This window comes from Dermacentor silvarum, chromosome 8, assembly GCF_013339745.2.
Source record: "Dermacentor silvarum isolate Dsil-2018 chromosome 8, BIME_Dsil_1.4, whole genome shotgun sequence".
Classification (NCBI taxonomy): Eukaryota; Metazoa; Arthropoda; class Arachnida; order Ixodida; family Ixodidae; genus Dermacentor; species Dermacentor silvarum.
In genome coordinates, this window is record NC_051161.1 from 87586320 (window position 1) to 87612916 (window position 26597).

A 26597-nucleotide genomic window follows, 5' to 3' on the forward strand; every position below is an offset into this window, starting at 1 on the left:
CATGTGATGCCCCGATTTAGCCATTTTCGTGTAATGCTTGGTCGACCTAAAGCCCCTATATATAAATAGTAGCGACACTCTCCTCCTCCGCCTTCTCTCCTCCTCGTTTCTCCTTTCTTTCGCGCTCCTTTTTCGACCGCTGCGCCGCCTTCACCGCTTGAAACACGTGCACTTGTTTATCTTTCGCCGCTGATCAGATTCGACGATCGCCGACTGTGTTCGTCGCTATCGTCGTGCTCCTCGCCAGTCGATAGACGCTTCTCGGGCGAAAATGGCGATGGAGCGTGATCGTAAACAAACGCAGCCAGCGCCCTGGGGCTCGATGGTCCACGTGATGCCATTAGGCCAATACCGACGCGGCGTCGGCCTCGGACAGGGTGTGCAAGGAGGCGGCGGCATTCTTCAAAGCGTGACGCTACTTTTTATATATAGGGGCTTTAGGTCGACCTGGTTCCCTGCGTCTTCCGTTTGTTGCACGCCTGATCAAGCTTTTCTGTCTTATATTTCCCATCTTCACACTTGGGACAACCGAAGCAGACGACCAAGCGCGATCTGACCTGTGATATCGCTGAGCGAGTGGCAAGGGTGAGTGGAGGCAAGCTCGACGGACGCACGATGGCGACCACTTCCCGCGTTGGCGCTGAGCCGTGCTCCCTCAAGGGCTGCAGAAGATAGCGTAAACCTTTCCCTTTCCTCAAGAACCACTTACTACTACACTTCCCGCGCTTCACCCGATTTGAACTTCACAAAAAGAGAAATAAGAAAAATAACTTACGATGTCCGGCAACCGCTAGGAGCGCGCATGTTCCTTGAAACAAAAACTAGCTTTACTTTCCGGGGGCTGGCTACACTATCCCTCGCAGTACCCCCCGCACTATCCCACACAAAATTCCACCAATTTAAATGCCAAAGGTATCCTTGCTCATGAGCACGGAGTCCGCAGAAAAAATATGGAGGACGCTTAGGCTTCGACTTTAAGAGTGGAACGCGATAGCATTCAAAGATCCCTGGCTGCTTATCAGGCTTCCCGGAAACTGCAGATCTTTTTTGTCCAACTTCGAATCCTCGCGCAACTGCCGAGGAGGCGAGCGCCATCTGGATGGTGTTTTTTCAAGGAAGAACCACTACGTGATGCTAAGTTATACGAAGTAATGCCGAGGGATGCTTAGTTATGCGAAGTATTGCCAAGTGCTGGTAAGTTTTACAAAGTGATGCTAAGTTATACGAATTAAAAGTTTTATGTAGTGATGCACAGCGATGCAAGGTAAATGCCAAGTCGCACCTCTACAATAATCCCACAGTCCAATTGGCGTCGACGCTGGCAGTCCCGCTTAGCAGCGCGCCGCGATTCTTGGTAAGCGGCTTCTTCCTCGGCCCTGTGAACCTTCCTTGGTCTCCCCATGTCTACGTCTGGCGCACTGTCGCAACGCACCGGCTTTCATACGGAACGAAGACGCGCATGCACAGTTGGCCGTGACGTCACGTCTGACTCGCGGCGCATGCGCCGTAGAGCGCAGCTGGCGCGAGCTCGGCGGAGCCGTGTCTGTGTCGGGCGAAGCAAGCGCGCAGCTTCGCTGGCGGTTACTAAGCAACACGAGGCGACGTCATCACACTCGGCATAAACAGCTCCATTGTTAAAACAGATCGAATAACGCATTAGCAGCCATATACCAGAGAGAGAGAACAAACTTTAATCAAAAAAGCACGCGAGTGTTGGTAGCTCCTCCGCTCTGCAGTGGGTGATCCCCTCAGTCCAGGAGCCCAGCGGCCTTAGCTGCCTTTCTTGCTAAGTTGACCAGGCTGAGCTGGTCCGTCGAGTCGGAGCTGGACAGCGCTGCCTCCCATTGCCGTGTGGTTGGGTGTGTTATAGGTGTGAGCTGTGGTGTGTTTGCGCAAGCCCATACCACGTGGTATAGCATTGCGCATTGATCGCAGTGTGGACATTTATAGGAATACAGCGCAGGGTTTATGGCGTGGTAGAGACTCAAATGTGGATACGTGTTTGTTTGGAGTTTTCGCCATATTACGGCTTCCACTCGCGTCAGAGCATTATGTGGTGGAGGTAGTGTTCTTCGTGAAAGGTGATAGCGTTGTAGGATGTGCGTGTACGTTAATGGCCGCCGTATACCACAGTTCGTTTGTAAGGATTAAAACTGTTTTCATTCAATACTGAGCCTATATAATTGACAGTTTCACACAATTCCCAGTGAACCACCGATATCCTATAAACATCCAGGTATGATTCATTCGTACACGGCTCGTTATAACATCTAAAGAACGTCCTACTAGCATGTATTCTTTAAATATCAAGTAGCCGATGTCTAAATGACGCTCATTCTACTTCAGCATCAGACTCCTTGTGGACATTACATACTGAAGTCGTAGCCGCCGTGGTGGTTTAGCGGCTATGGTGTTGCGCTGCTAAGCACGAGGCCACGGCGGCCGTATTTCGATGGGGGCAAAATGCAAAAAAAAAAAAAAAAAATAGGGGCAGCTTCACACTAAGTGGTGCGAAGACTGGGCAAACAGCAAAGTTGGTGGCCCTTCCCTAGCTTTAACTTTGCTTTCCTTTGCTTAACTTGGTTTGGCTTGGCTGGTTATTTGCTTTAACTTTGCTTAACTAGGTTTTGCTTGGCTGGTTCTTAGCTTTGTCTTTGCTTTCCTTTGCTTAACTTGGTTTGGCTTGGCTGGTTCTTAGCTTTAACTTTACTTAACTAGGTTTCGCTTGGCTGGTTCTTAGCTTTGTCTTTGCTTTCCTTTGCTTAACTTGATTTGGATTGGCTGGTTCTTAGCCAAACTTAGCTGACGCCGAGTATCGTCACTTTATAGTCCGACGTAGCGCTGACGCGTGATCGCGCTCGGCACGTGGACGCCGCGCCAGCGAAAGCACAGCACTCTGTAGTCCGGCGCGAGGGGTGGGCGACGTATCTGGCGTTCGTCGGCGTGCCCCGGCTGCAGCCGGCATCGGGATGTGACATGCTGCATTTCACGCCGGCCTGGTCACCCAGAATGGACCGCATCCGCGTCTCGTCGAGCAAGATGTGCTGATTGATGGATACTGGTGGCGGCACGTGTAGCGAGTTTGCAGTTTCGTATCATCCTGAAACTCCTAGTTTCGTATAAAATGCGCATGCGTCTAGGCGGCGCGGCGCACACATTGGACTATAGAGGGGTCAGTTTTCGCTCCTTCCATAATCACGGCTATCCACCAGCCCATCTTCCTCGACGAGACACGGATGCGGTCCATCCTGGGTGACGAGGCTGGCGCGAAATTCAGCATGTGGCATCTCGACGCAGGCTGCAGCCGGGGCACGCCGACGAACGCCGGATACGTCGGCCGCCCCCCCCCTTGTGGTGAGGGTAATCTGGGTGAAGGTGGTAACCTCGCCAAGCAATGACGTCACGTGCGTCACCTACTAACGCCTCGCACCAGCTGTGCGAGGCGTTGCTAGGCAACGCGCGGTGACGTCATCGCCAGGGGCAGTTTTTAACAGCCGAGCTGTTGAAGCTCTTGGTTGCGCCGCGTAGTGCCAACAAAAACTGCTCCTGGCGATGACGTCGCCGCGCATTGCCTAGCAACCACCTCGCGGAGCGGCGTGTGCTTCGCCTCGTCTCCGTGCCATGCACATTTTGCCTTGACATGGGACGGTAAAGAGGGAAGCAGAGCATGCGCGCGACGCACGCTTTGCTCAGGAGAGAGAAAAAATGTCACAGTTTCGCCCTAAGGGCGAAGCAATGAATGCGATAGCAACACAGCAATGTCATACGAAGTAAGGTGAGCGGCTTTGGTAGCAATATGAATTGTAGTAAACATGAGCTGATTAAGTAAGCAGGTGTGCTGCGGCGTAAGTAGACCGACATGAAGAGAGACTCGATGACCACGAGAAGGCGCGTGTGAAACGGTGGTGTTGATGAGAAGCGCTTCCCGTGGGCTGCGCGTACGAAGGGACACACCTGTAGCGCTGCACTGCCGATCCGGGCAGGATTGCATGTGTGGCGTGCGTTGGAAAATGTCGCCCGACTATTACTAACTGAATGAACAAGCGTGGTGTGAGCGCGCACAAACAAACACGAATAGACCACAATGAATGACTGCAGACAACGACTGTCAAAACGCTAGCAGCAAGCATACGCCGCAACGGAGGAAGGTACGTGCGGTCTATCGCTTCAACGGAAACTAAGCGGCGAATGCACGGCGCATAAAGGTCAGAGCCGTGTGGAGATAAGAGACGGTGCAGACGAGCGACGAGTGCGGTTGTTGGCAGAATAGAAGTGCGCCCCCCCCCCCCCGCTCCCTCCGGCGCTGGCTTCCTGCTTCCTTGCTTGCGCGTGGGAGATGAGCGCGTTCGCTCTCCGTGATAGCGCGCGTCCACGCACGCTTCCGCTCGGGCATACGGCGCGTGGCGAAGATTTTATCTATAGGGAACCTCACGGCGATGGCGACGGCGACGGCGACGGCGACAACGACGGCGACGCCGACGGCAGAAATCCGGTTGAAGTGTCCATATAATTGCTATCGCAATAAAAGGAAATGAAGAAAGAGAAACAAATTGTAGCAGCACCAACGAGGCAACGAGCAGAGCTGCTGCCTACGCCGTCCGCGTTTTCCCGCGTTCGCGCCGAACGTGCGCGGTGTCCGTGACTGCAGCAGGCGCCTCTGGCGGCGGCTCGGCAGGTTTCGACCGGCCATGCCCCGGCAAGTGTGGAGGCGCAGCTTGGCCGTGACCTTAGCGGGGAGATAAAGCTCGGAGCCGCCGCGATGGCTGCAGAACTCTCGTTGACTCTGTGGCGAGTACATGTAGTCTTGAAATGGGACGACCAAAGAGAATCCGGACACCTGAAGAAGAAGCCGCTCATCTTGAAGCGCGGCCAAGCGAGAATCTGCACGTCGGCGGCGAGCCGATTCGGAATACTGTGCCTATCAGCACTTAGCATTTTCTAGCAAAACTTAGCCAAGCCTAGTAAAACCTGGAAAACGCTAGGTCAATCACCAGCTCCGCTGTTTACTCCAGCCTTGCACCACTAGTACAAGGGGCCCAAATTTTTTGTTCGCACTGCACTGCCTAACCAAGAGCAGTTCTGCTGTTAAAAACGTCCGCGTCCCGTGCATTGGGGCACGTTAAGGACCCCAAGGTGGTCATAATTAGCTATGGCGTGCCTCATTATCAAATCGTGGTTTTCGTTTATAAAACCCCAGAATTCCTTGATTTATATCCACGTCATGGAGTCCCCCACTACGGTGTGCCTCATAATCAAATTGTGGTTTTGGCTCATAAAACCCCAGAATTCATTTATTTATACCGACGTCATGTCGTCTGCGTCATATCGGCTGACTGCATTTGAAATTTTCTTGAAAATTTATTTAAGATGCCGTGTCGGTTGGGGGTTGTAATTAAAGTTTTGTAAACAAATTTTTATGCGATTAAATCTTTGAAAACGCTAAATTCATCGCGCTTAATTGCGCATGAATTGCCAGTCCCATTGACTGTGCTGCCTAAATTTTGCAGAAGTAATATAGGTGGAACTAGAAACTCAGGTTAAAAAATGAAGGCTTGTTGAAAATTTTCAGATAATTTTTGTTTCGAAACGTGGTAGCCCGTGGCTATGGTGTTGCACCGCTGATCATATGACGTCCAATACATCTTCTGACAACATAACAAAATACTATTTTGGGCCCCACATGAACAGCAGCCCCCACCCCCATAGGCCGTTTTTTCTTCTTTTTCTTTCAGCTTTCCTACGACAGAATTATGTTTTCTCGTTTGTTAAAATTATACTTCGAAACTGTCATGTTTGCATCTAATATGCATATACCGTATTTTTGGGGCTATAAATCGCACATCTGTATAAGTCGCATCCCCTCAAAACGGCAGTTTTCGAAAAAAGAAAACGTATAAAAGCCGCAGCGGTGTATAAGACGCACCTGTTCGTTCGGTAAACCATTTAAATAATGTCGCGTTTTGCCCGAAAGGCGAAGCATCAATTGCTATAGCAAATTAGTAGAGAGCTATACGGAGTAAGGATAGTGGTTTTATCAGCTGTATAAACTTGGACATGCAGCAGCATCAGCAACGCGCAGAACTGTTGTCGACGCCATCGGCGTTTTGCCCGCGTTCGCACCGAACGCGCGCGGCGTTGGTGACTGTTTCCGGTGCCTCTGGGGGCGGCTCGGAGGTTTTCGACGAGATCAGAATGGGACGCTCGTCGAGCAGCGTCGGCAATCTTACCCACCTTCTCGCCTTCTAACGTTTTGATATAAAAAAGTTGTCGCAGTTTCACCTGAAAGGCGAAGCATCAATTGCGATAGCAAATTTGTAAAGGGCTATACGGAGTAATGATATTAGCTTTATCAGCTGTATAAACTTGGACAAGCAGCAGCACCGGCAACACGCAGAACTGTTGTCGACGCCGTCGGCGTTTTGCCCGCGTTCGCTCAAAATGCGTGTGGCGTTGGTGATTGTTGCCGGAGCCTCTGATATAAATAGGCACTTGGTGCCGCAGCTAAACGTCGCTTCCCTTCCCTCCCCCTCCCCCCCCCCTCCGCCACGGCCTCTCGCGCGTCGGAAGACGGTGCGTTTGCTCTACATATATGGTGATTCTAAAAGAGGAAAGAGACGCCTACTTCTGCAGCCCTTAAGCGAGCACGGCGCAGAACGCGCGTTTGTTCTCCGCCGTGCGTTCACTCCCCGTGAAAGCGCGCGCCCCTCGCGCCCTTTCCCTCGCACATACAGCGTTCGACGCGCGGCGACGATTTCATCTCCATTGACGTCATACGGAACCTCACGGTGACGGCGACGCCGACGGCAGAAATCTGCTTTTGAGTGTCCATATAATTGCTATCGCAATAATACTCATTTGGTGCCGCAGCTAAACGTCGCCTCCCCTCCCTCCCTCCCGTCCCCCCACGGCCTTTCGCGCGATAGAAGAAGTCGCGTTTGCTCTCTATATATGGTGATTGTAAAGGAGGAAAGATATGCTTAATTCTGTTGCCCTTCAGGGAGCACGGCGCAAAACGCACGTTTGCTCTCTGACGTCCGATCGCTCCTCGTGAAAGCGCGCGTCCCTCGCGCCCTTTCACTCGCACATACAGCGTCCGGAGCACGGCGACGATTTCATCGCCGTTGACGTCATACGGAACCTCACGGCGACGGCGACGACGACGCCGACGGCAGAAATCTGCTTTGGAGTGTCCATATAATTGCTATCGCAATAAAAACTAGGTGACATATCACTCCGTGACCGCGGGTCACGCGCAAGCGCATGGGTGCCATTTCTATATAGTTGCGATAGCAATAATATCGACACTCCAGGAGAATTTCTGTAGTCGTGGTTCCCGCGACGTTCTGTGTCCCTGCGCTCCGTATGCTGTATGTGCGAATGAAAGTGTGCGACGGTGAGCCGAATCGCGAGCAAGGGAGGAAACCGGGAAGGCAGCGCGGGAGGAAGAGGGGGGCGGCTTGTACTCTGATAGCAACTGCTTATTTTGCGTCGTGGCGCGCGCCGTATCTTGCCAGTGATCTGCAGACGCGACAACTTCAGGATCGGTTGACTCGCGGTCGGCCTGCCACCGCTTGCGTTGCTGCTCCATTCTTCTCTCGCGGCGCTCGATTGGGAACTCGATCACAAGAACCCGGTCCGATTTCGACGGCAGTTTTTCCGAAAAAAAAAACGTACATAAGTCGCACCGTTATATAAGACGCACCGACGGAAAATTTAGAAAAAAAAGAACGCGACTTATACACCGGAAAATACTGTATATACTCTGCCTATTTTCTGATACATTTTAGTTTTATTACAAGCGTCGGTTAATATGCTCCGTGTGCCAGGCGGGAGCTCCAGGAGAATGAGTGTGTATACGTTGAGCTTGCTCGTCGTGGACGTTGTGCTAATGTGTGCACGCATTATATTTGATATTGATGTGCGAGGTTCTGCCACACAACGTCTGTTGTGTGGCAGAACCTCGACGGTGCGAAGACGACGATTTGACGTGTCGGAGTGTATAATCGGTCTCGGTAGCCATATTGTTTGCATATCGTTGCCTTTCTTGTAAACACTGTGACTTTATATGTGACTTCCGCAACTTAAACTAATGGAGGTGCGGGGTATCGATCCCAGTACCTTTCGGCCAGCTCTCGTCCGCAGTCCAGCTGCGATCTCCTTACAACGTTACAGAAACGTGATCTGGGTGGGACTAAGATGATCCATGGTATGTATTTGCAATAAATTTTGGGAAAATATAGATACCTATAGGTACCTATAGGATATGTTCAATGCCAGAACATCATGTTCCATGGACATCTATGGAACATACATATGCATGGTTAACTGGGTTGCAGTCAGAAGAGATCAAACTATGTCTAAGTGTGAACGCAGCCACTAGAAACGTGTCTCTAGCCTCCCCTGCGTTGCACCTGATGCCTGAAGCGAAGTATAGATAGCGGAGGAATCGCATCTTGTAGGAAACGTTGCGCATTCACGATTCCCTCTAGCCAGCGTTTATCTCGATGCAAGCGTTTCCACGTTCGACATTTCGACATATACCTATATAGACCCGCCGTGGTTGCTCAGTGGCTATGGTGTTGGGCTGCTGAGCACGAGGTCACGGGATTGAATCCCGGCCACGACGGCCACATTTCGATGGGGACGAAATGCGAAAACACCCGTGTACTTAGACTTAGGTGCACGTTAAAGAACCCCAGGTGGACCAAATTTCCGCAGTCCCCCAGTACGGCGTGCCTCATAATCAGATCGTGGTTTTGGCACGTAAAACCCAATAAATAAATTAATTATACCTATATAGTACAAATAGTGCGCTATTTCTACTGCAGGTTAGTTTTTATACTTTTCACTGCGTCCTATGCTACTGTTGTTGCGGGTGCTGCTCACGAGTGTCTCTTGAGTGCGTTCTGTCTTCTACGTTGCCCACTAACACTGAACTGCTAAAAAAGATTAAGCATCTGGAATCACTGCTAAACAATAAGCTTGATTCCCTTGTTGATAATCTTGCCGCCAAAATTGGGAAGAGGTTTGATGATCAGGGATTCGGCAACCTTACTTCTCTAGCTGAAAGCATGCGTTTCATGAGCGAGCAGTATGACACCTTCAAATCAACATTTAATGAAGTGGTATCCACTATTGTTAGTGGATACCACTTCATTAAATGTTGATCATTTAATTTTGTGTTTAAAATGTTGAACATTTTGTTGATGATTCTGAGCATTAACTGCTCAGAATCACGCGTTAGCAAAAATAATCGCCGACATGGAGCAGTACAGCAGGATGAATAACATCGAAATAAAGGGCATTTCTCCATCGCAGGGAGAGGACTGCTCTGCAATCTTGAAGAAGGTTGCCGATGCAATTGAGTGCCCAATCTCTTCTGAGCAAATTGACATAGTTCATCGTGTGGCCAGTAAGATGTCTTACAAGAATGTCTTTGTTCGTTTTTGTTCACGCCAGAAGAATAGATTTCTTCGCAAGGGTCGAAAAGCTCGTCTGCGATGCTCCCAGATAGGCTTTTCTGGTGGTACTGATCATCCCATTTAAATCAACGAACACCTGATAGTCGATAACAAACGCCTATTCAACAAAGCTCTCGCATTAAAAAAAGAGAATAAATGGCAGTTTTTATGGACTGAAAGCGTCCAGATTAATGCTCGTAAATCAACTGATAGCAGGGTCTTCAGGGTCTTCAGGATCAACTCGGAGGCTGATTTTCGCATCTTCGCGTCGGCATAGCTTATCGCTGCATTTCTTGTCCTGTAGATTGATTGCACACTCGTCCCCGAATAATTTCCATCATGTCCTTGCTATCACCCGCCGAAGTCAAACCATTGGTTAAATCTTGTAATACCACTGTTCTTCATATCAATGAGCGAAGTTTGCGCAAGAACCACATTCCATCTCAGCATTTACTGACTCGCTTAGCCATTCATTCTCATTTGTTTGTGTTTTGGAAACATGGCTTGACAATACGGATGGTAATTTATACGGTTTCTTTTCATACCCCGCAGAATACTGCCACCGTATTTCGGATCGCCATGGTGGTTCCGCTATATTTATTTCACCTCACATTAAGTATAAGCGAAGACTTGATCTATTTCTTAATCTAAATCACTGTGAATCGGTATGGATTGAAACTGTCTTTCAGCCGAATTCTCATAATCGTGACAGTTTTATTCTTGGTTGTGTCTACCGCTCCCCTTCTTCATCTATCCCTGATTATCTGAGTGAACTCTCCATGATATTCCAAAAAAATTATCTTGAGAATAAGCAAGTGCTAATTGTCGGTGATATTAACAATAATTTACTTGACGTCGATAACGGAAGTGTAACAGCTTATACAGACTGTTTTGCTGGTTTCGAACTTGAATTATTAATCATCTCTCCCACTATAGGTGTTCTAATCATGGTACCAACACGCTTCTTGACCACGCTCTAACATCGCACCAACTCCAAACTCTGGTGTCATATACACTCAGATAGCCGACCATTTCCCATTAGTTGTCACCTTTCAGACCGAAATACCGCAGCCCCCGCCTTGCTTATTTTCCTACAATTTTGACCAAGATAACGTTGTTAACACTATAGCGGGTACTGATTGGTCTTTAATTAACTCTCTGAATCATCCCAATCAAGCTCTTGAAAATTTTTGTTCCATCTTTCAAAAAGCCGTTCGCGTTAACACAGCTACCGTCAGACGCAGGAAACATTTTAAGTTTCCCGGCAATCATTGGGTAACGAAAGGTTTACTTACTAGTATAAGAAAAAAAGAAAACTTATACAAAAAAAAACGAAAAAGAAACATTTTAGTTTACGCATAGCTGCACGTTAAAAATTATTGTAACATTGTGAATAATTTGCTAACGAAGACTAAACGACAGTATTACGAAAATGAATTTGCAAAACACAAGAACAACCCCAAAAAACAATGGCAACTTCTTAATGCGTTCATGAATTTACCTAAGTCCGGTAATAGTGCTGATAAAATAAATTACAACAATAAAACCCTCACAGCTGTTCGTCTAGGATTGCAAATTCATTCAGTGACTACTTCTATAACATACGCGGCAGTCGTCAGATGACCTCTACTCATCCCATGCTTCGATGCAACTAATCCTTTTTTCTTACCGGGCCTCGCTCGGGACACTGTTTCAACAATAAACATTTCTTTCTCTCTCTCTCTCTCTTCCCCGTAACTGCTGATGAGGTATGCTCTGTGATATTAGCTCTGAAGAATACTAGCCCTGGCTTACATAACATTTCTGTTTCCAATCTAAAACTTGTTGCACCACTTATTTCTCATGTACATTGTATTATAATTATTAATATTTTTAAATGTGGTATCTTTCCAAGTACGCTTAAAAGGGCTAAGATTATTCCTGTACATAAGAAAGGTGATAAAACGCAGGTGTTTAACTATCGTTCTATTTCTATTCTCTCGTCGATTAGTAAAGTTGCTGAGAAGTTATTTTGTAAGCGCCTAAATATTTACCTTAAAAAATTTCATCTGTTGCAATCTGCTCAATTTGGTTCTTCTGCTGGCAGTGCAACTAACTTAGCTTTAATAACCCTAACCGACTACATTCGTCACTCGATAGATACTGGTAACATCGTTGGTTCGCTATTTTTAGGCTTCACTAAAGCTTTTGGTACGATTAATCATAGCATGCTTTTTTCTAAGCTAGAAGCCCTAGGAATTACAGGTCCAGTACTAAAACTTTAAAAAGTTATTTGCACGATAGAGAACAAACAGTTTTTTCAGGAGGTGCTTACTCTGATACTAAAGTTATTAATCAAGGTGTATCACAGGGCTCCATACTAGGTCCCATACTATTCTCCATTTATATTATATAATGATTTACCCACGTGTCTTAAATCTACACATTGCGTACCCTATGCCGACGATACTACCATCTCCTTGTGTGATAAATCTTTAGCAACCTTAATCTTTAAACTAAACAATGAGTTTGAACAGATTGTTGCATGGTGTTCTCCCAATCATTTAATTATTAATCCTACAAAAACTCAATTCATGATTTTCGGATCAAGCCATACAATACTACATGGCATGCCTGAAATAACTCTAAATGGTCATCAAATTTCCGTCTCAGACAACGTATCATTTTTGGGCATCAAATTAGATTCTAACCTGAAGTTTTCTCAACACATTGCCTTCATTAGGCAAAAGTGTACATTCGGCATCAGAGCATTAATCAAATCAAGAGCGTATTTTTCCAAAGACGCGTTATTATATCGTCATACTTTGCCTTCATTCACAGTCACATTAATTACGGCATTGTTTCCTGGGGAAATACATATTACTGTCATATCTCGTCTATTCAGCACTTACAGAATCAAGCAATACGCATTAATTATCACTAACAGCATTTTTTTTCGCGAATGCTAATCTGTTACTTCGTGAAAACAACATCCTTCTTGTAACGAACTTGTTCAAATATCACCTTAGAAGTATGTTCTATAAATTACTTAATAAACAGCTTTCATGAATTCATTCCTTCCAGTTATCTCATTAATAATAAGAATACCAGCTTTGTACGTAACTGTAATTTTCTGCTACCTATGGTTCATTCTAATTATGGAAAAATGACATTGTCATTCATGGCCATAAAACTATGGAATGCTTTGCCCAACACCATTAAATCTTCATCCTTTCATGCATTCAATCATGTCCTTAAGCTTTTTTACTTGTTTTACTAAGATTATATCAATAATCACGCTATCTTTGTCATTTTTATGTATTGCCAGCATTTTTATGCACTATAGGATTGTTTATACTAACAATTGTTTTGTTTCATTTCTCTATGTTGTATTTTACGTGATTTTTATTTTTGGTTTGCGTAACTTGCTTAACTTTCATACGTTTTTACAATGTTATTATTAACTGAGGGTCCCGTTGCAGTCTTTGGCTTTGGGATCCTCTTCTGTATGTAATCTCTAACCCATTCACTGTACTTATAGAATAATAAACTGAAACTGAAACTGTTCATGGCATATCATGGCCAGTCTGGAGCATGCGTCTGTCGTGCGCACCAGGCCGGCCGTGGTCATATGCGTTCGAACTCTGACGCGGATTGGGAAATGTTTCAAGGTCAATGAATGTTTTGCTTATCAGGTTCGAGAAAGCACAGAGTTCAAGCAAGGCATCAAACAAGCACTCGTCTGTTGCTGTTCAGAAAATCGTCTCGTTTCCGTGGTAGCGCAAGCTGTTCGTGTCGGCAGACCTTGCAGGAAGATGAATAACTTGCTGTATCTAAGGACCTTCAAGCTGAAGTAGCCGCGACGCTATCTGGCCAGTGCCCATTGTCCACACCATGACGGCGACGGCGAAAACGTGTCTCGGGCATCCATACAATTGCTATCGCAATAACTGTTGCCAAACTGACCCCGTCATTTAAAGACGCCGGCGTGAGCATCAAATGAAGTACAGCTCCCATCTACATCTGGACCACAGAAGCCTAGAAACAGCGATTTGCTTTTTTAAATTTGTTTTATCATTAGCCATAATAATTACTCTCACTATAAAATGAGCACAGCATTGCTTCGGCTAATAGTTGACACGGGTATATTGCCTGGCGGAGGTTTAGTGCTAGGTTTTAGGAAGGGCAAATGGCACAGTCATTGGCTTTTTTTTGTATTGCATAAATACAACACCAACTAAAGATATGCAGATACTCTCCAAATGTTTCCGCACCGCAACCTCAACATCTGAGGTAGCTAGGTGACGTGGTCATCACCACTAGATGATTTACTCGTATTATCCATTCAGGTCACTGATGGATAGTCCAAATTGAGGGATGCTCGTTTGTCTACATAATCATTAAAACAAGATGCTGAGATATGGCGATCAGGCACCAGCATATGAGGGACCTGAAAGGTTGACCACATTCGTCACTCATCTGTTGGCAAAGATAAATGTAGGCCATCTTGCCCAAGTTCCGATTCTTTTGCAGATATGGTGATGTTAGTAAGATTTCTCTTGGGCCAAGATCTAGGTACTGTCTAGAATGTAATATTCCTGGATTAGCCAATCACCCAACCATTCGGTAGTGACAGGGGCATTGCGTATATGACTGCGGTCACATTATTAACCGATCACTAACTTGCACGCTGCACGAATGGCAATGTTGTTTGTGAATATAAAGGAACTTATAAGAATGCAATGAGAGCTTGTTCATCCTGTATGTCATAGTTTTCTTGTTTTGCTTGTACGTATTTGTATTTTGCTGCCGAAAATAATAAACTCTACCGGACAACCCAGTTTATCGTATTCTTGCGCTCAGAATTATCTAAATTCGCCACTCAACGCATAAGCGACCTTCTTGCTCGTCACACTTCTCACATTGATATAACGACCTGTGTAAGAGGTTTCTCTGCCTATGCGTATTTGCAAACGTGAAGCGTTGTCATCAACTTTTACCTCTTTTTGGTGGCTACCATCGTAATAATAAGGAAGGACTTTAGAATTCCTTGCACTACATAGGCATATAAGACAAAAAGGTGGAATTGAGTACACTGCTCATTTTCCCCCACTAGCTAACTGCTACCATTGCTACTGCACAGTGCTCTATGTGAAATGGTCTTCATGATTCATGAAACAGCTCCAGGTACACCGAGTACCTGAGCATAGCATACATAAAACGAGAGAAATGTTCCTTGGCAAAAATATTACTTCGGTCTTTATATCACCAGAGTCATTAATAAAATAAAGGTCACGTGCGAGCCATGAGTGGAAATTTATTCGATTTAAGAGAGAGCATAGCCTCTCTCCAAGTGTGCAACATACACTGTTAGTAACAAAAATGGAACACAGACACGTACACACAAAAACGTCAAAAAAATATATCGCACTCAGGCGCTGGCACTTAGAAGCGTGAGTCACAGTTTGCAAGCGTAGCAAGCCCACAAGAACAATGCACAATTAACGCCCGCGTTCAAATTGTTTAAGTGTTTTCTACTTGTGTAAGCAGAGCCACTGAATGTAATTACCACGGCAAAGCATTCATCAGACAGCGCCACTGCTGCAAAGATATATAGAAACAATAAAGCAATATGCTATATTCTATCAAGCCGTCATTTCAGAGGCTAAGAGTGAACCCCCAGTGATTCTGGTCAGCTGATACTGCAAAAAAATTGCACTGCTACAAAATGAACATGTATACTTATTTTTCTAACAGAAAATGAGGACAGTGTTAGTATTCGGGGTTTATTCAGATATTTCTCAGTTCTTCGTCTCTTTTCTCCATCCTTTCTCCATTTCTTCTCCAAAAAGCAGTTCCCAACTGTGATAATTACAGCACATATCCTATGCTTTCCAGTACAAGCTAAACATAGTATTACTAGAGAACATGTTTTGGGAGGGAGAGAGGTTAATCAAATGCTATAGTGACTGCAAGCAGTTAAAAAGTGCAATGTAGTGTCACATATCTGCAATACAATGCTGCATGAATCGGCACATTGCTGTTTGTTGCCGTGATGAGCAAGCATATGTTGAAATGAAGTGAATAAAAGCATTAGTGGATACAGAAAAAAAAGTGAGATTACTAATGAAGAAGCGATGCCAAACACTGCCAGAAAAGCATCACAGTGAGTCACACAAAAAATTTGAATAAAAAGCAATTGCATACAAAAATATTGCAATGCAATACATACAGAAACATTTTGTTAAAGCACTCAGCATTCACAATAGGATTCTCACAGTTAGTCCGCGATACATATTATATTAAACTCTGCTCAGTATATACAACAGTTGGCTGAAGGGGCAACACTAAGCAACATGACAAGTATGTAATGTGGCACACAACACTTCACAAGGCGCCTTTTATCACTTTAAGCAGTAGTTAAGTGCATATACACTACTTGTGTTTGTGTTGCTAGGTACACCAAAATGCATGTTGTGCATGTATACTAAACTTCAATCGAAGACCGTCAACATCTTTTCATTGTCGTGTACAGGCAAAGAACGCATCGGATTGTCGAAGAAGTTGCACGGCTACCAGCGCCGGGTAACTTTTCTCTTCATAAAGGCCATGCTGGTGACTCAGGAAAGGCTTGAACTTCAGGCATATCTATGAATTCTCGATATGCTGAAAAGTATGTTGGTATCGTGCTTTAGGCTCCATAAATTTCTAATTATATTAGTTTCAGAAATAAGGAGCTTGTGACCTTTCATCTGTTTACCTCCGCAGCTCTGTCTTTCTGCATTTCCAAGCTGAATTGACATAAAGATATGCCATGACGCCCTATTACAAATCATAAACAAGAAAACTAAAATTTAAAAATCCCAAGAAAGTGCTTCAAAATGCATAACACCTTTAACAGTGCATATACGATTTAAGTACTTGCGATGAGGAGTAGTGCGTTTAGGAAAACCTTTATTGTTGCCTACAGTTACAAAGACATGCAACTTTCTTGCCTGAAAAGTAAATCAGGGGTAAAAGAGCAAGCTTTATTAATCCACTAAAGAACAACTGGGAAAGCAGACATTGTAAGAGTAAAAATAAAGCAACAGTTCCCTTGAAGTGTCCAACAATGTCAGTAGATGCTGTCAACCTTGTTATCCATGACCTCATTTCTCATGAAATTACATATTAAAGTGTTGCATAAAGTGGTCAGTTTGCTTCGACGCCTGTCTATATCAGATGAAAAGTTGACAGCATCACTGAGCACGTTGCAAAGCTTAGCACCAGAGAAAGAATTCAGTTCTCTGTGGTGAAACATCAGCCAGCGCATCACAAAAAAGGTTCTCACAAGTGTGCTTGAATGTCCCATCCAACATTGTGTAAAGATAGAACAATGCAATTTGTGGTTACAGCAAATATATGCAGTGATATACGAGACTCGTCGTGGAATGGTTTCTGTTGTCATTCCCTTACACTGCAAATATTCCAGTAGCCTAGTTAAAAAAAAATAATCAACCTAAAAGAATGTCATAAGCAACATCTGCTCAAACCTGCGCTATTAGGAAGAGGCAGGCGCTACATCACTCCTTGTTTCACAATGAATATATAGTAAGTCAACTCAGCGAGGTGCAATATAATACACTTTATTTGTTGCTTTCTGCTTTTACGTTTCTTTCTGAGAGAAGCTACTTGCGGTTCTTTCGTATGACCACAACAAACTTTGCTGCATTAGGATCATAGCGGGTGCATGAAAGGCTTCGTGTTCTTTGAGTTACTTTGTTTCGTTAGGTGTTGCATTTCATTGCCAAGTTACATCAGCTTCTGCCTAGCGCATTCAGGGCACAAGATTTCAGGTCCATCGGTGATGAAGCCCTTGCCCACCAAAGAGTTGTTGCACATGGCGCAGATGAAGCAGTCATTGTGCCAGTTGCGGTCCTCGAAAGAGATGAAGCGCGTTCCGCCGATTCCTGCAATAACAGTTGTTCTGAAGCATCGCACATGATACATGGCTAGCATGTTCTGCATATGCTTCCTGATTACAAGTTGTGGTCTGGCAAGCCAGCATTGACCACTAGTGGTCTGCAACAAGTTATCTAAGGTCTTACTATCTTCACAATAACAAACAACAGAGGACTACATCTTATATATATAACGCACATTAATAACACTGACATATTGGTTTTGGTGTTCAATGCTGCCCTTGGTGTTCCCAAAAGGCATGCTACAAACATACATGCAGACAAAGTGGTGACTGGAAGGTGCAAGTAATCCAGAAAACTAGTTATGAAAGTTTGTAGTAGGTATTTCTTGTTTCTATATCTTGACCTCTTAATAAATTTCATGCTGCTGTATCAAATGTGTCATTTGGTACAGCATCGCAAACTAAATTGCAAGGTAAATGCCACCTACAAGTTCTAAATCTGTGATATCATCCTCTCACATGCCTAGCAAATGTTGCTCTTAACTGTAATAGTATTACCTTTCGAACTCATCATGAGTACACTAATCCAACTACATGATGAACATGTACAGGATACTCTAAGCTTACTACCTCGTCGCTATCACAAGGTCGCACAGTATGAGGGCTATATTGCTGTCATCCCACAGCCAATTAATTTAACTGAAATTAAGGATTTGTTGCCATTTACCTGATACCAAGGTCTGAGACCAATACTTCTCACTACATTCGTGATCCGAGCTTTGTGCAGTAATTTCAAGTCTACAACTCAAATTTTCGTTGTCATGCGAAGCCACATGTATATGGCTGTAAAAAATTTAAGGTGACAAATGCAGCACGGAAATCAAACCACCACATTTGCAGTGAGACACATTTAACAAACAGTAGGAATGACATAGCATATATAGAGCAACCTGCAAATTTTCTTTTTTTCGTGTGTAAAATAACACCTCTTCTCTCTTGTTCCACAAAAAAACAACTTGAAAAATAAGTTTTGGACGATAAATCATATTAGATTGGCCAACTATCTGTTTGAAGCTAATAATTTATTCCTGTCCATTTACTGGATAGTCATTACTGTCATTTACTGGATTAGTCATTACTGGATATACAATGTTATATTATGTATTCTCTCGGTTCATTCTACTTCACCACTTTTATGCTTGCCTTCTAGTTGTGTTATCCTGCAAACGATGTCATCCAAATCCTATTTCTATGCTTCTAGATGGTATATTGACATAATATGTACAGCTATTTGTGCAGCAGTCACCTTTAGTGCTTATTTCCGTATTACACATTGGCATATTTTGAGTGCATTTGTTCTTAGCTTTTGTTTTGTTTTTTGTCGCCAGCCAAGTAAGACGTACTACATCTTGATTATCCCTATTATAGCAAGTACAAATACATATTGGTAACTAAACCTCCACTTTGAAAACCCACCAAACTCTTCTAGCAATGTTAGGGAAAACAAATGTACCTGAATTATTCCAAACATATTTAGTTGTAATTTGGGAAAGCAAATAACTAGGCCAGAACGTAGCACTGCATACTTTCTAATAGCATACTTAGATTGCGATAAATGCGACGCATCGACATTCTGCCCATGTGTGCGTCACGGACGACCTTGCACATTCTCCTTTGTCATAGTAAATTTTCTATACCTCGTAGCCCTTACAAACCTGCGATTTCCTGCATCCTGTGATGTGCACTGGTATGCTCAACACACCTTGAGTTTTCTGTTGGATACCTCCAAAGTGGGTGTATGCCGCCTATAACGCTGTAAGGAAATGCGAGGCCCGGCGATGGGGTCGAACCTCTGTCTTCGAGCGCAGCAGCTCAAAGCTTAAACCTCAGGCCACGATCGCACGTATGCTTTTCTCATGCCAAAGTCGCTCTTTGAAACGTCTGACGCATGCGTCATGAGCCAGATTCTCGCATTCCTACCTCGTGACAGCTAACGGTGTCAGACGCGGTGTTAGACTGCACTGCCTTCGGGAGCGGACCACATTTTACAGCTTGCAATATGTTCAGCACTGGCGCCTCAAAGTGGCTGCAGTCCGTCTATGATCATCATCAGCAGCAGCAGCCTCTATTTTATGCCCACTGCAGGAAAAAGGCCTCTGCCTGCGATCTCCAATTACCCATGTCTTGCACTAGCTGATTCCAACTTGCACCTGCAAATTTACTAACTTTATCCCCCCACCTAGTTTTCTGTCGTCCTCGACTGTGCTTCCCATCTCTGGTATTCATTCTGTAACTCTAATGGTCCACCGGTTATCCATCCTACGCATTACGTGGCCTGCCTAGCTCCATTTCTTCCACTTAATGTCAACTAGAATATCGGCCATCCCCATTTGCTCCCTGTCTATACTGCTCCCCGTTTGCTCCCCAGCTATCCCCGTCTATAATGCTATAACATAAAAAACAGGCCTGCGCGGCACACGCAGCACAGTCACAGCGAAAGCTGGTGGGGTGACTCAAGAGTAGCTCTAATTTGGGCACCAGGCACAACAGGGTCTTGGCGGCAGTCTGTTTGCCTCGTTTTGACGAGAACGATCTGAACTGTCCGCCCGGCGTCAACGGCGAGCTGCGGCTTGTAATGCTCTCTGCACAGCAGTCTGCTGAGCACGGTCAAGCCTTACAACTGCAACTTGCATGTCGAGCAGGCTGCGTTTGCAAACATCTTACCTAAATGGCGCCACCATACTGGCGGAGGTTGGGGATCGCGTTTTTTTTTATTGCGCGCCTCGTCTGAATGGCACCCCGTCGTCTGCACCTGCGCACGATGCGTTTGCAGGCGCCTTAACTAGATGACGCCACCATACCGGCGGAGGCTCGGACCATTTGCGCCTCCTTTAAAGGGCATTTTTCCGGCACCCGATAGCAAGTGCTTGCGTGGCTCAGTGGTAGAGCATCTTGCTCCCACGCAGCGGGCGCGACTTAGATCCCGGCGGGAACCGGGTACTTTTTCGCATTTCCAGCGATAGCGGTTACGTTCGCCGGACGGCGACGGCGGCGACGGCGGCGGACACCATCGCAAACCGAAACAGCTATTGGAATGAGCCCGTAACAGCTTGCACTGTAAAACTTGGTTTGAATAACAAGAAACATTTAGTACATGACGGAGAGGGTAGGTTACCAGTACTAGGCTGCAATATGCTCCAAATATCGTTATGCACACTTGGAAGTTAGAGTTGAGATTTTTAAACAAGAGAATGCAGACAAACAGACCGGCTTCCTCTTTCTCACCAGTGATAGGCTTGGAGCAGGCAGTGCATCTCTTGGCGAACAGCTCGCCGAAGCACTCGGCGCAGTATGGCCTCTCGTCACGTGACGTGAATCGCTGGCCGGCTAACGAGGCACTGCAGTTGGTGCAAGTGAAGCACTCCCGATGCCATGGCTCGTTGCGGTACGTCACTCCGCCGCTAGTGATGATCTGTGTGACCCAACATGAATATTTACATTTTAAACGACAGCCAAAAGCTCATGACATTATTGTATAAAAACATACAATACATTTATGCAGCAGTATGAAGTTGCCGCAATTATCTCCAGGGAGAGTATGGAGAGAGAAAAGGAAATAGAAAGAAGGCAGTGAGGTCAACCAGATGAAAAAAGATTCAAATAAAGTCATATGTTTTAAATACAGGGCCGCTATCTTGTACGCGTTCGAAGAGCCGACGTTCAGTTTCGCCTCACACGATTGGTCTAGATTGGACTAGGCCGCGATATCAGCGCGGTCTGGACAACCGCGTGGGACGAAACCGAACTTCGGCTTTTCGAACGCGCACAAGGCAGCGCCCCAAGTTGTTTTCTTTTTAGACCTAAGATCTTTTTATATATAAGAAAGCTATAAGCACAGCGAACGTGGCGTTCTTGCAGAAGAGTTTCTAGCCGAAGTGACATACTCTTCCGCTAATAACGTGAGCTTAAGAAGGCTGATTAACAAAAATTGATTAACTTTATTATTGGTGCCTTTGGGGCAGTTTAAATGCCGAATTTGACACAATCACAGTTTCATGTACCTTCGTTTTTTTTTAATCTTGAAAGTCGCACACGAGTCAAGATATTTACTATTGACTTTCAACAGTAAATCCAGGCAATACCGAAACCGACCGCGCCGGGAGCACAAGAAAGGCGCCATCAAATCAGATCGAAATGCTCCGTGACTACAAGTACGAGGAAGTTCGAAACTGCACGTCTCGGCCAGTCACGCTTTGCCTGGCAAGCATGTGCGGAACGCAGCCGGGTCAAGATTTGCGGCGACATGCTACGGTAGAAGAAAATACCAGGCTGCTGTCAAGCACTGGGATTGCAAGAAGATCGACACAAATAAACTCTGGGATTGAACATTCCAAAAGTAACACACGATCTATCAGAAACGTCGTAATGGGAGGCTTCGAATTACTTGTCTTTCGTCCACCCGGGATTCTTTAACTTGCGGCTAAATCTAAATAGACGAGCGGTTCTTTTTTTTTTCTTTTTTTGTATTCCGTCATCATCCAAATGAGGCCACTGCCACCAGCCATCGAATCCACGACATTGTTTTCAGCAGCAAAACGCCATAGACACTATAGAGTGAAATAGTTGCTCTCAGCAATATTGCTAGGAAAGGTGTAGTTTCCAAAATACTGAACCCCATTCGGATATTATGAAAAAAAAACGAATTATCAGTAAAAAAAAATCTTCTTCTTTCTGGGGTTTTACGTGCCAAAGCCAGTTCTGATTATGAGGCACGCCGTAGTGGAGGGCTCCGGATTAATTTTGATCACCTGGGGTTCTTTAACGTGCACTCCAACGCAAGCACACGAGCGTTTTTTGCATTTCGCCTCCATCGAAATGCGGCCGCCGCGGCCGGGATTCAATCCCGCGACCTCGTGTTCAGCTTAGCTGCTGTGGCGTTGCGCTGCTAATCACAAGGTCGCAGGATCAAATCCCGGCCGTGGCGGCCACAGTTTGATGGGAGCGAAATGCGAGAACGCCAGTGTACCGTGCATTGGGAGCACATTAAGAAATCCCAGGTGGTCAAAATTATGTCAGAGTCCTCCGCTACAACATGCCTCATAAACAGGTCGTGGTTTTGGCTCATAATACCCTGGAATTAAATTTTTCATCTGTAAAGGTATAAACTGGCGTAAATATCTTCTTTCAAATCGCTATCATGTTTCTAAGAAAAGGTGAACTATGACGGCACTGAAACATCATAGAGCTAGTCTATAGATCGTAGACTGAACGTGACCAGTAAATACTGAACAATTTTTGTGTATTGGCACCCCAGCGTCTTGGAAAGTGATTCGAGATTGATTCATTCACTTACTGCCACAACTGGTCCAAATACCACATCAAAGTGATGGCTAAACTTAGCAGACTACCATTAAGATAACAGCATTTACATGGTTTCATTTAACATTCATTGGGAAAAAAATTCCGTGCAGCGCAGCACCTAAAGCATGAGTGATTCTTTCTAACCCTACTCTACAGCACTTCCTAACGTTTCTTTAAACACAGCCTTCTTCAGCTAGTGCACCTCGGAGATCGTGCAATTAAAGGTGGTGACGTAGTGGACTTAGTGCACGGTACGCGTCCTCCGAATAGGCTTAGTGCAGTTTGTAACGCAAGCAATTTCTCGAAGCACTGAAACGTCACCGCACTTGCACGCCTCACATTGTTTAACCAGCAGAGCTAACCAACCACTCCGCCGAGCAGCATATTTCAGCAAGTCTATCGGACAGCTGCCGCTTGACTTTCTGCCCAACGGCACTTGCAGCACAATTGCTGCGCGATTTCCTTTAGTTTACCTTCCCTTTCTTTTATTTACCTTGCAGGACAAAGTAAAGAAAGTTCTAAAGCGATTCCACTTCAAGTTGACGTCAGTCAAAGACAATGTCTTCCGGTCACCTCCCGTTGGAGGTGATGGGGCGGAGTCGCTGCGCCCGTCTACCTCGAGTCACCCCCCGCGTGAGGGGCGTAGGCAGAGCGCTATTTTCGAGATCGGCCCACATTTCTAGACTGCACATACCGACTGAATGGGCCCACATTCTTTAGAGTTGACTATCTCCTGGATCGAATGACCGATACGGAGAAGTGGCGGTAACTCGCCATAACATAGAGATCGTCTTTAATATTGCATGGGTTCTCGTCCAAATAGCGTCACACAGCGAGAAAAGAAGCAAACAAACGGGCCAGTGGGCTGACACGCGCGTACCTGGTTACACTTGATGCACCTTGTGGCAAACTTGTCTTCGTAGCAGCCGGTGCAGTAGATGTCGTTGTCCCGCGGAATGAAGCTGCGGGTGCCAATCGGGTTGCTGCACACGCAGCAGCAGAAGCACTTCTCGTGCCACTGGTGGCCCTTGTACTCCATCTTCTTGGTGCCTGCAGCCAAGCCAAGCACGAAACTCAGAGACCGAGGAAGCAGAGTAGAATGAACGCTTATCCCAACAACGCCTTCGGATCGCAGCACTGACGAAGATAGCGAAGTCTAAAACGTGTTGCGCATATCTTACGATAATTAACGTTAGGCCTGCAGTGCTCGCGGCGGTGGCCAATGTGCGCGAATGGCGTCGTGAAATAAAGGTGGTGGATACACCCATGTACGCTGTTGTTCCTGCGGTGTCTGATTCTTTTCTTTCTTTCTTTTTTTTCGTTGTTGCTGGTGGTGCCACTAGAGCTAATGCTTTATCCATGTTATTTTGTTCTCTTTCACAGTAATAATTGTGCCAAGAGAATTCCCAGTAAAGGCGGGTAGTTAGTCGAAAACATTCCCAGTCAAATGGCCTACTTGACTCCGCCAAGAAGATATTTTCGAGGGCTTAGGCGTGGGAAGAAGGTACGTGTGTGTGTGCGTGCGTGTGTGTGTGTGTGTGTGTGGAAAGGGGGGTGGAAGGGGGGGTTTCGTCCACATATTTAGGAAGAAGCGCAATCAACGAACAACTTAGAACTCCCACCCTCCACTTTTGTCAGTATTCGATGTGGAGAGGGAGGAAATGCAATGCAATTTAATTTAATTTGAACAGACATGATTACTGGGCACAGAAAGAGGACATGTTCGTTCAGACCAAAACTGTTCACCAAAATACGTTGGTGCAATGAGCCCACCAATAAAGAGATTTAACTAGACCAACGACAAAATAATTCATAACTAACGGTGCGAAGTTATCTTCCCAGAAGAAATACGCTGACACAAGAGGTATGTCCGCTGACCGATGTTCCGTTCGGAATTAGCACCATAGATACTGCTCTTCATTGCTTCGAAACTTTCGTCAGAGAATTGTTGATGTTCTTCGCAGCAGCCCAATAGGTTGCCCACGTCTGCGGGGTGATAGGAGGAGCATACTTTTTTGGTTTTTGACCCGGACAACACCTGTTCCCGCTTGATCTCTTCCCACTACTACAGGTGACAATACTGTTACGGAAGGATAGGAGGAAAGAAAAGAAGAAGAAGATCGAGAGACACTGGCTGCTGCATGTTGTTGCTGGTCAGCTATCTTGACCACACTAACCCTACTTGTGTATATATTGTAAATACATCCAGTCTATACTCCCAACATCTCCGTAACATATTGGTGGAGGCGCTGGGTACCAAAGCTGGAAACGGAGCTCCGCAGTGGACGTCGGATCACCGTCCCCACCATGACTGACGGTGAGCACGCGGGATCAACGTCGTTGCCGCCTCCAACGTCAACGGCACCGTCGCCAGCTACGTCGTCGCCCCCATCGGTTGTGGTTGTACAAGCCAAGGATCCCGGAACTTTCTGTGGGACCGATGGCGCCGACGTTGAAGAGTGGCTGGCCATGTTCGTACGCGTGAGTGGAGTCAACAGATGGGACCCTACGCTTATGCTCGCTAACGTGTTGTTGTACCTAAGAGGCACGGCAAAGGTCTGGTACGAAAACCACGAAGACGAGCTGACCAGCTGGCACCAATGCAAAGAGAAGCTAAAAGAGTTGTTGGCCAACCAGCCGGCTGTAAGATTGCCGCAAAGCAGGAACTCGCCTCCCGTGCCCAATCCCCCACAGAGTCCTATGTTTCGTATATCCAGGACGTGCTGGCGCTTTGTCGTGAAGCCGATCGCGACATGACTGAAGCTGAGAAGGTCGGGCACGTGCTGAAGGGAATCGCTGACGACGCCTTTAATCTGCTCATGTGCAAAGGCTGTTCTTCAGTTGATGCTATCATCAAAGAGTGCCGACAATTCGAGCAGGCCAAAAGCCGCCGCGTCCTGCAACCATTCGCCAGACTCCCCAATACTGCCGCAACGTCGACTTGTGAAGATCAGCCCACACAGCAGCATGCGTTGTTGTTGCTTTGTCGTCGTTGTTGCTGGTCAGCTATCTTGACCACACTAACCCTACTTGTGTATATATTGTAAATACATCCAGTCTATACTCCCAACATCCCCGTAACAACACTATACTCCAAAAAGAGGTTAGAAAACACAGCTTGCTCGTGTTAGCGCCCTGTCGATTAGTTCGCGAGATTGTTGACGACAAGAACGCTGGCAAATAAAAGTATCCAATGGAACCACTCGTAACTAGCAAATTCGTCACGTGTGGATGATATAGGCATTTGTGCGCTGCAGTACTGAAACGTATGTCCGCATTTTCGATTCCTTCTTTAACATCCAGAGAAGAATAAGCGACAGAAACATAATCAAACACACGAGGCAAAAAGCTGTAGCGTGCAAAGCGAAATAAATTGCCAGAGCTTCCTCGTAACGTGACATACTTTTTAATAAATGTTATTTCTCTCTCTCTCTCTCTCTCTCCTGAACATTCACAGGCATTCCAACGTCATCTACCCATTGCAACTTCGCAGATGCAGCGTTGAGCCAGTGAATGATGCTACATTTCTCACAAAATTGGACGAAATAAATATATTTATGAAGCGGAGCTCGAAATTACTTCATAGTGTGAGCGTGTTCGTGCATACTGTTATTCATTTTGTGGCCCTGCACACCGAGCGTTCATCCGTCTGACAGCCTAATTCCTGCGTCTTTATGAGACCAGCCAAGAGCATCAGATCGGTCTCACCACCTCGGTTATAGCCGCAAACCTGCGCTGTATACTTCATGAAAGTTCTGTATGCTGAACGCACCAATCTACGGCCTGCAACAACAACAACAAAAGATCGGCTTGTTACAGAAATGAATTAAGGTTATCATAATTACGACGTCAAAAAAAATTACGCACCGCTAGCTCTTCCGAGTCTCAGCATT

At 45.7% G+C, this 26597-nt stretch overlaps 1 protein-coding gene across 1 annotated transcript in view; it reads right to left on the reverse strand.

Annotated features, from left to right (window-relative positions):
* Positions 1-14739: 14739 nt before the first annotated feature.
* Positions 14740-26597, reverse strand: part of LOC119461539 (uncharacterized) — a 266138-nt gene continuing 254280 nt past the window's right edge. The window contains exons 8-10 of the mRNA XM_037722882.2: positions 23585-23754; positions 20629-20815; positions 14740-17389 (exon numbers count right to left, since the gene is read on the reverse strand). Of these exons, the coding sequence (XP_037578810.1) occupies positions 17232-17389; positions 20629-20815; positions 23585-23754 (515 nt within the window). The 3' untranslated portion in view covers positions 14740-17231. The remainder of the gene's footprint in view (positions 17390-20628; positions 20816-23584; positions 23755-26597) is intronic.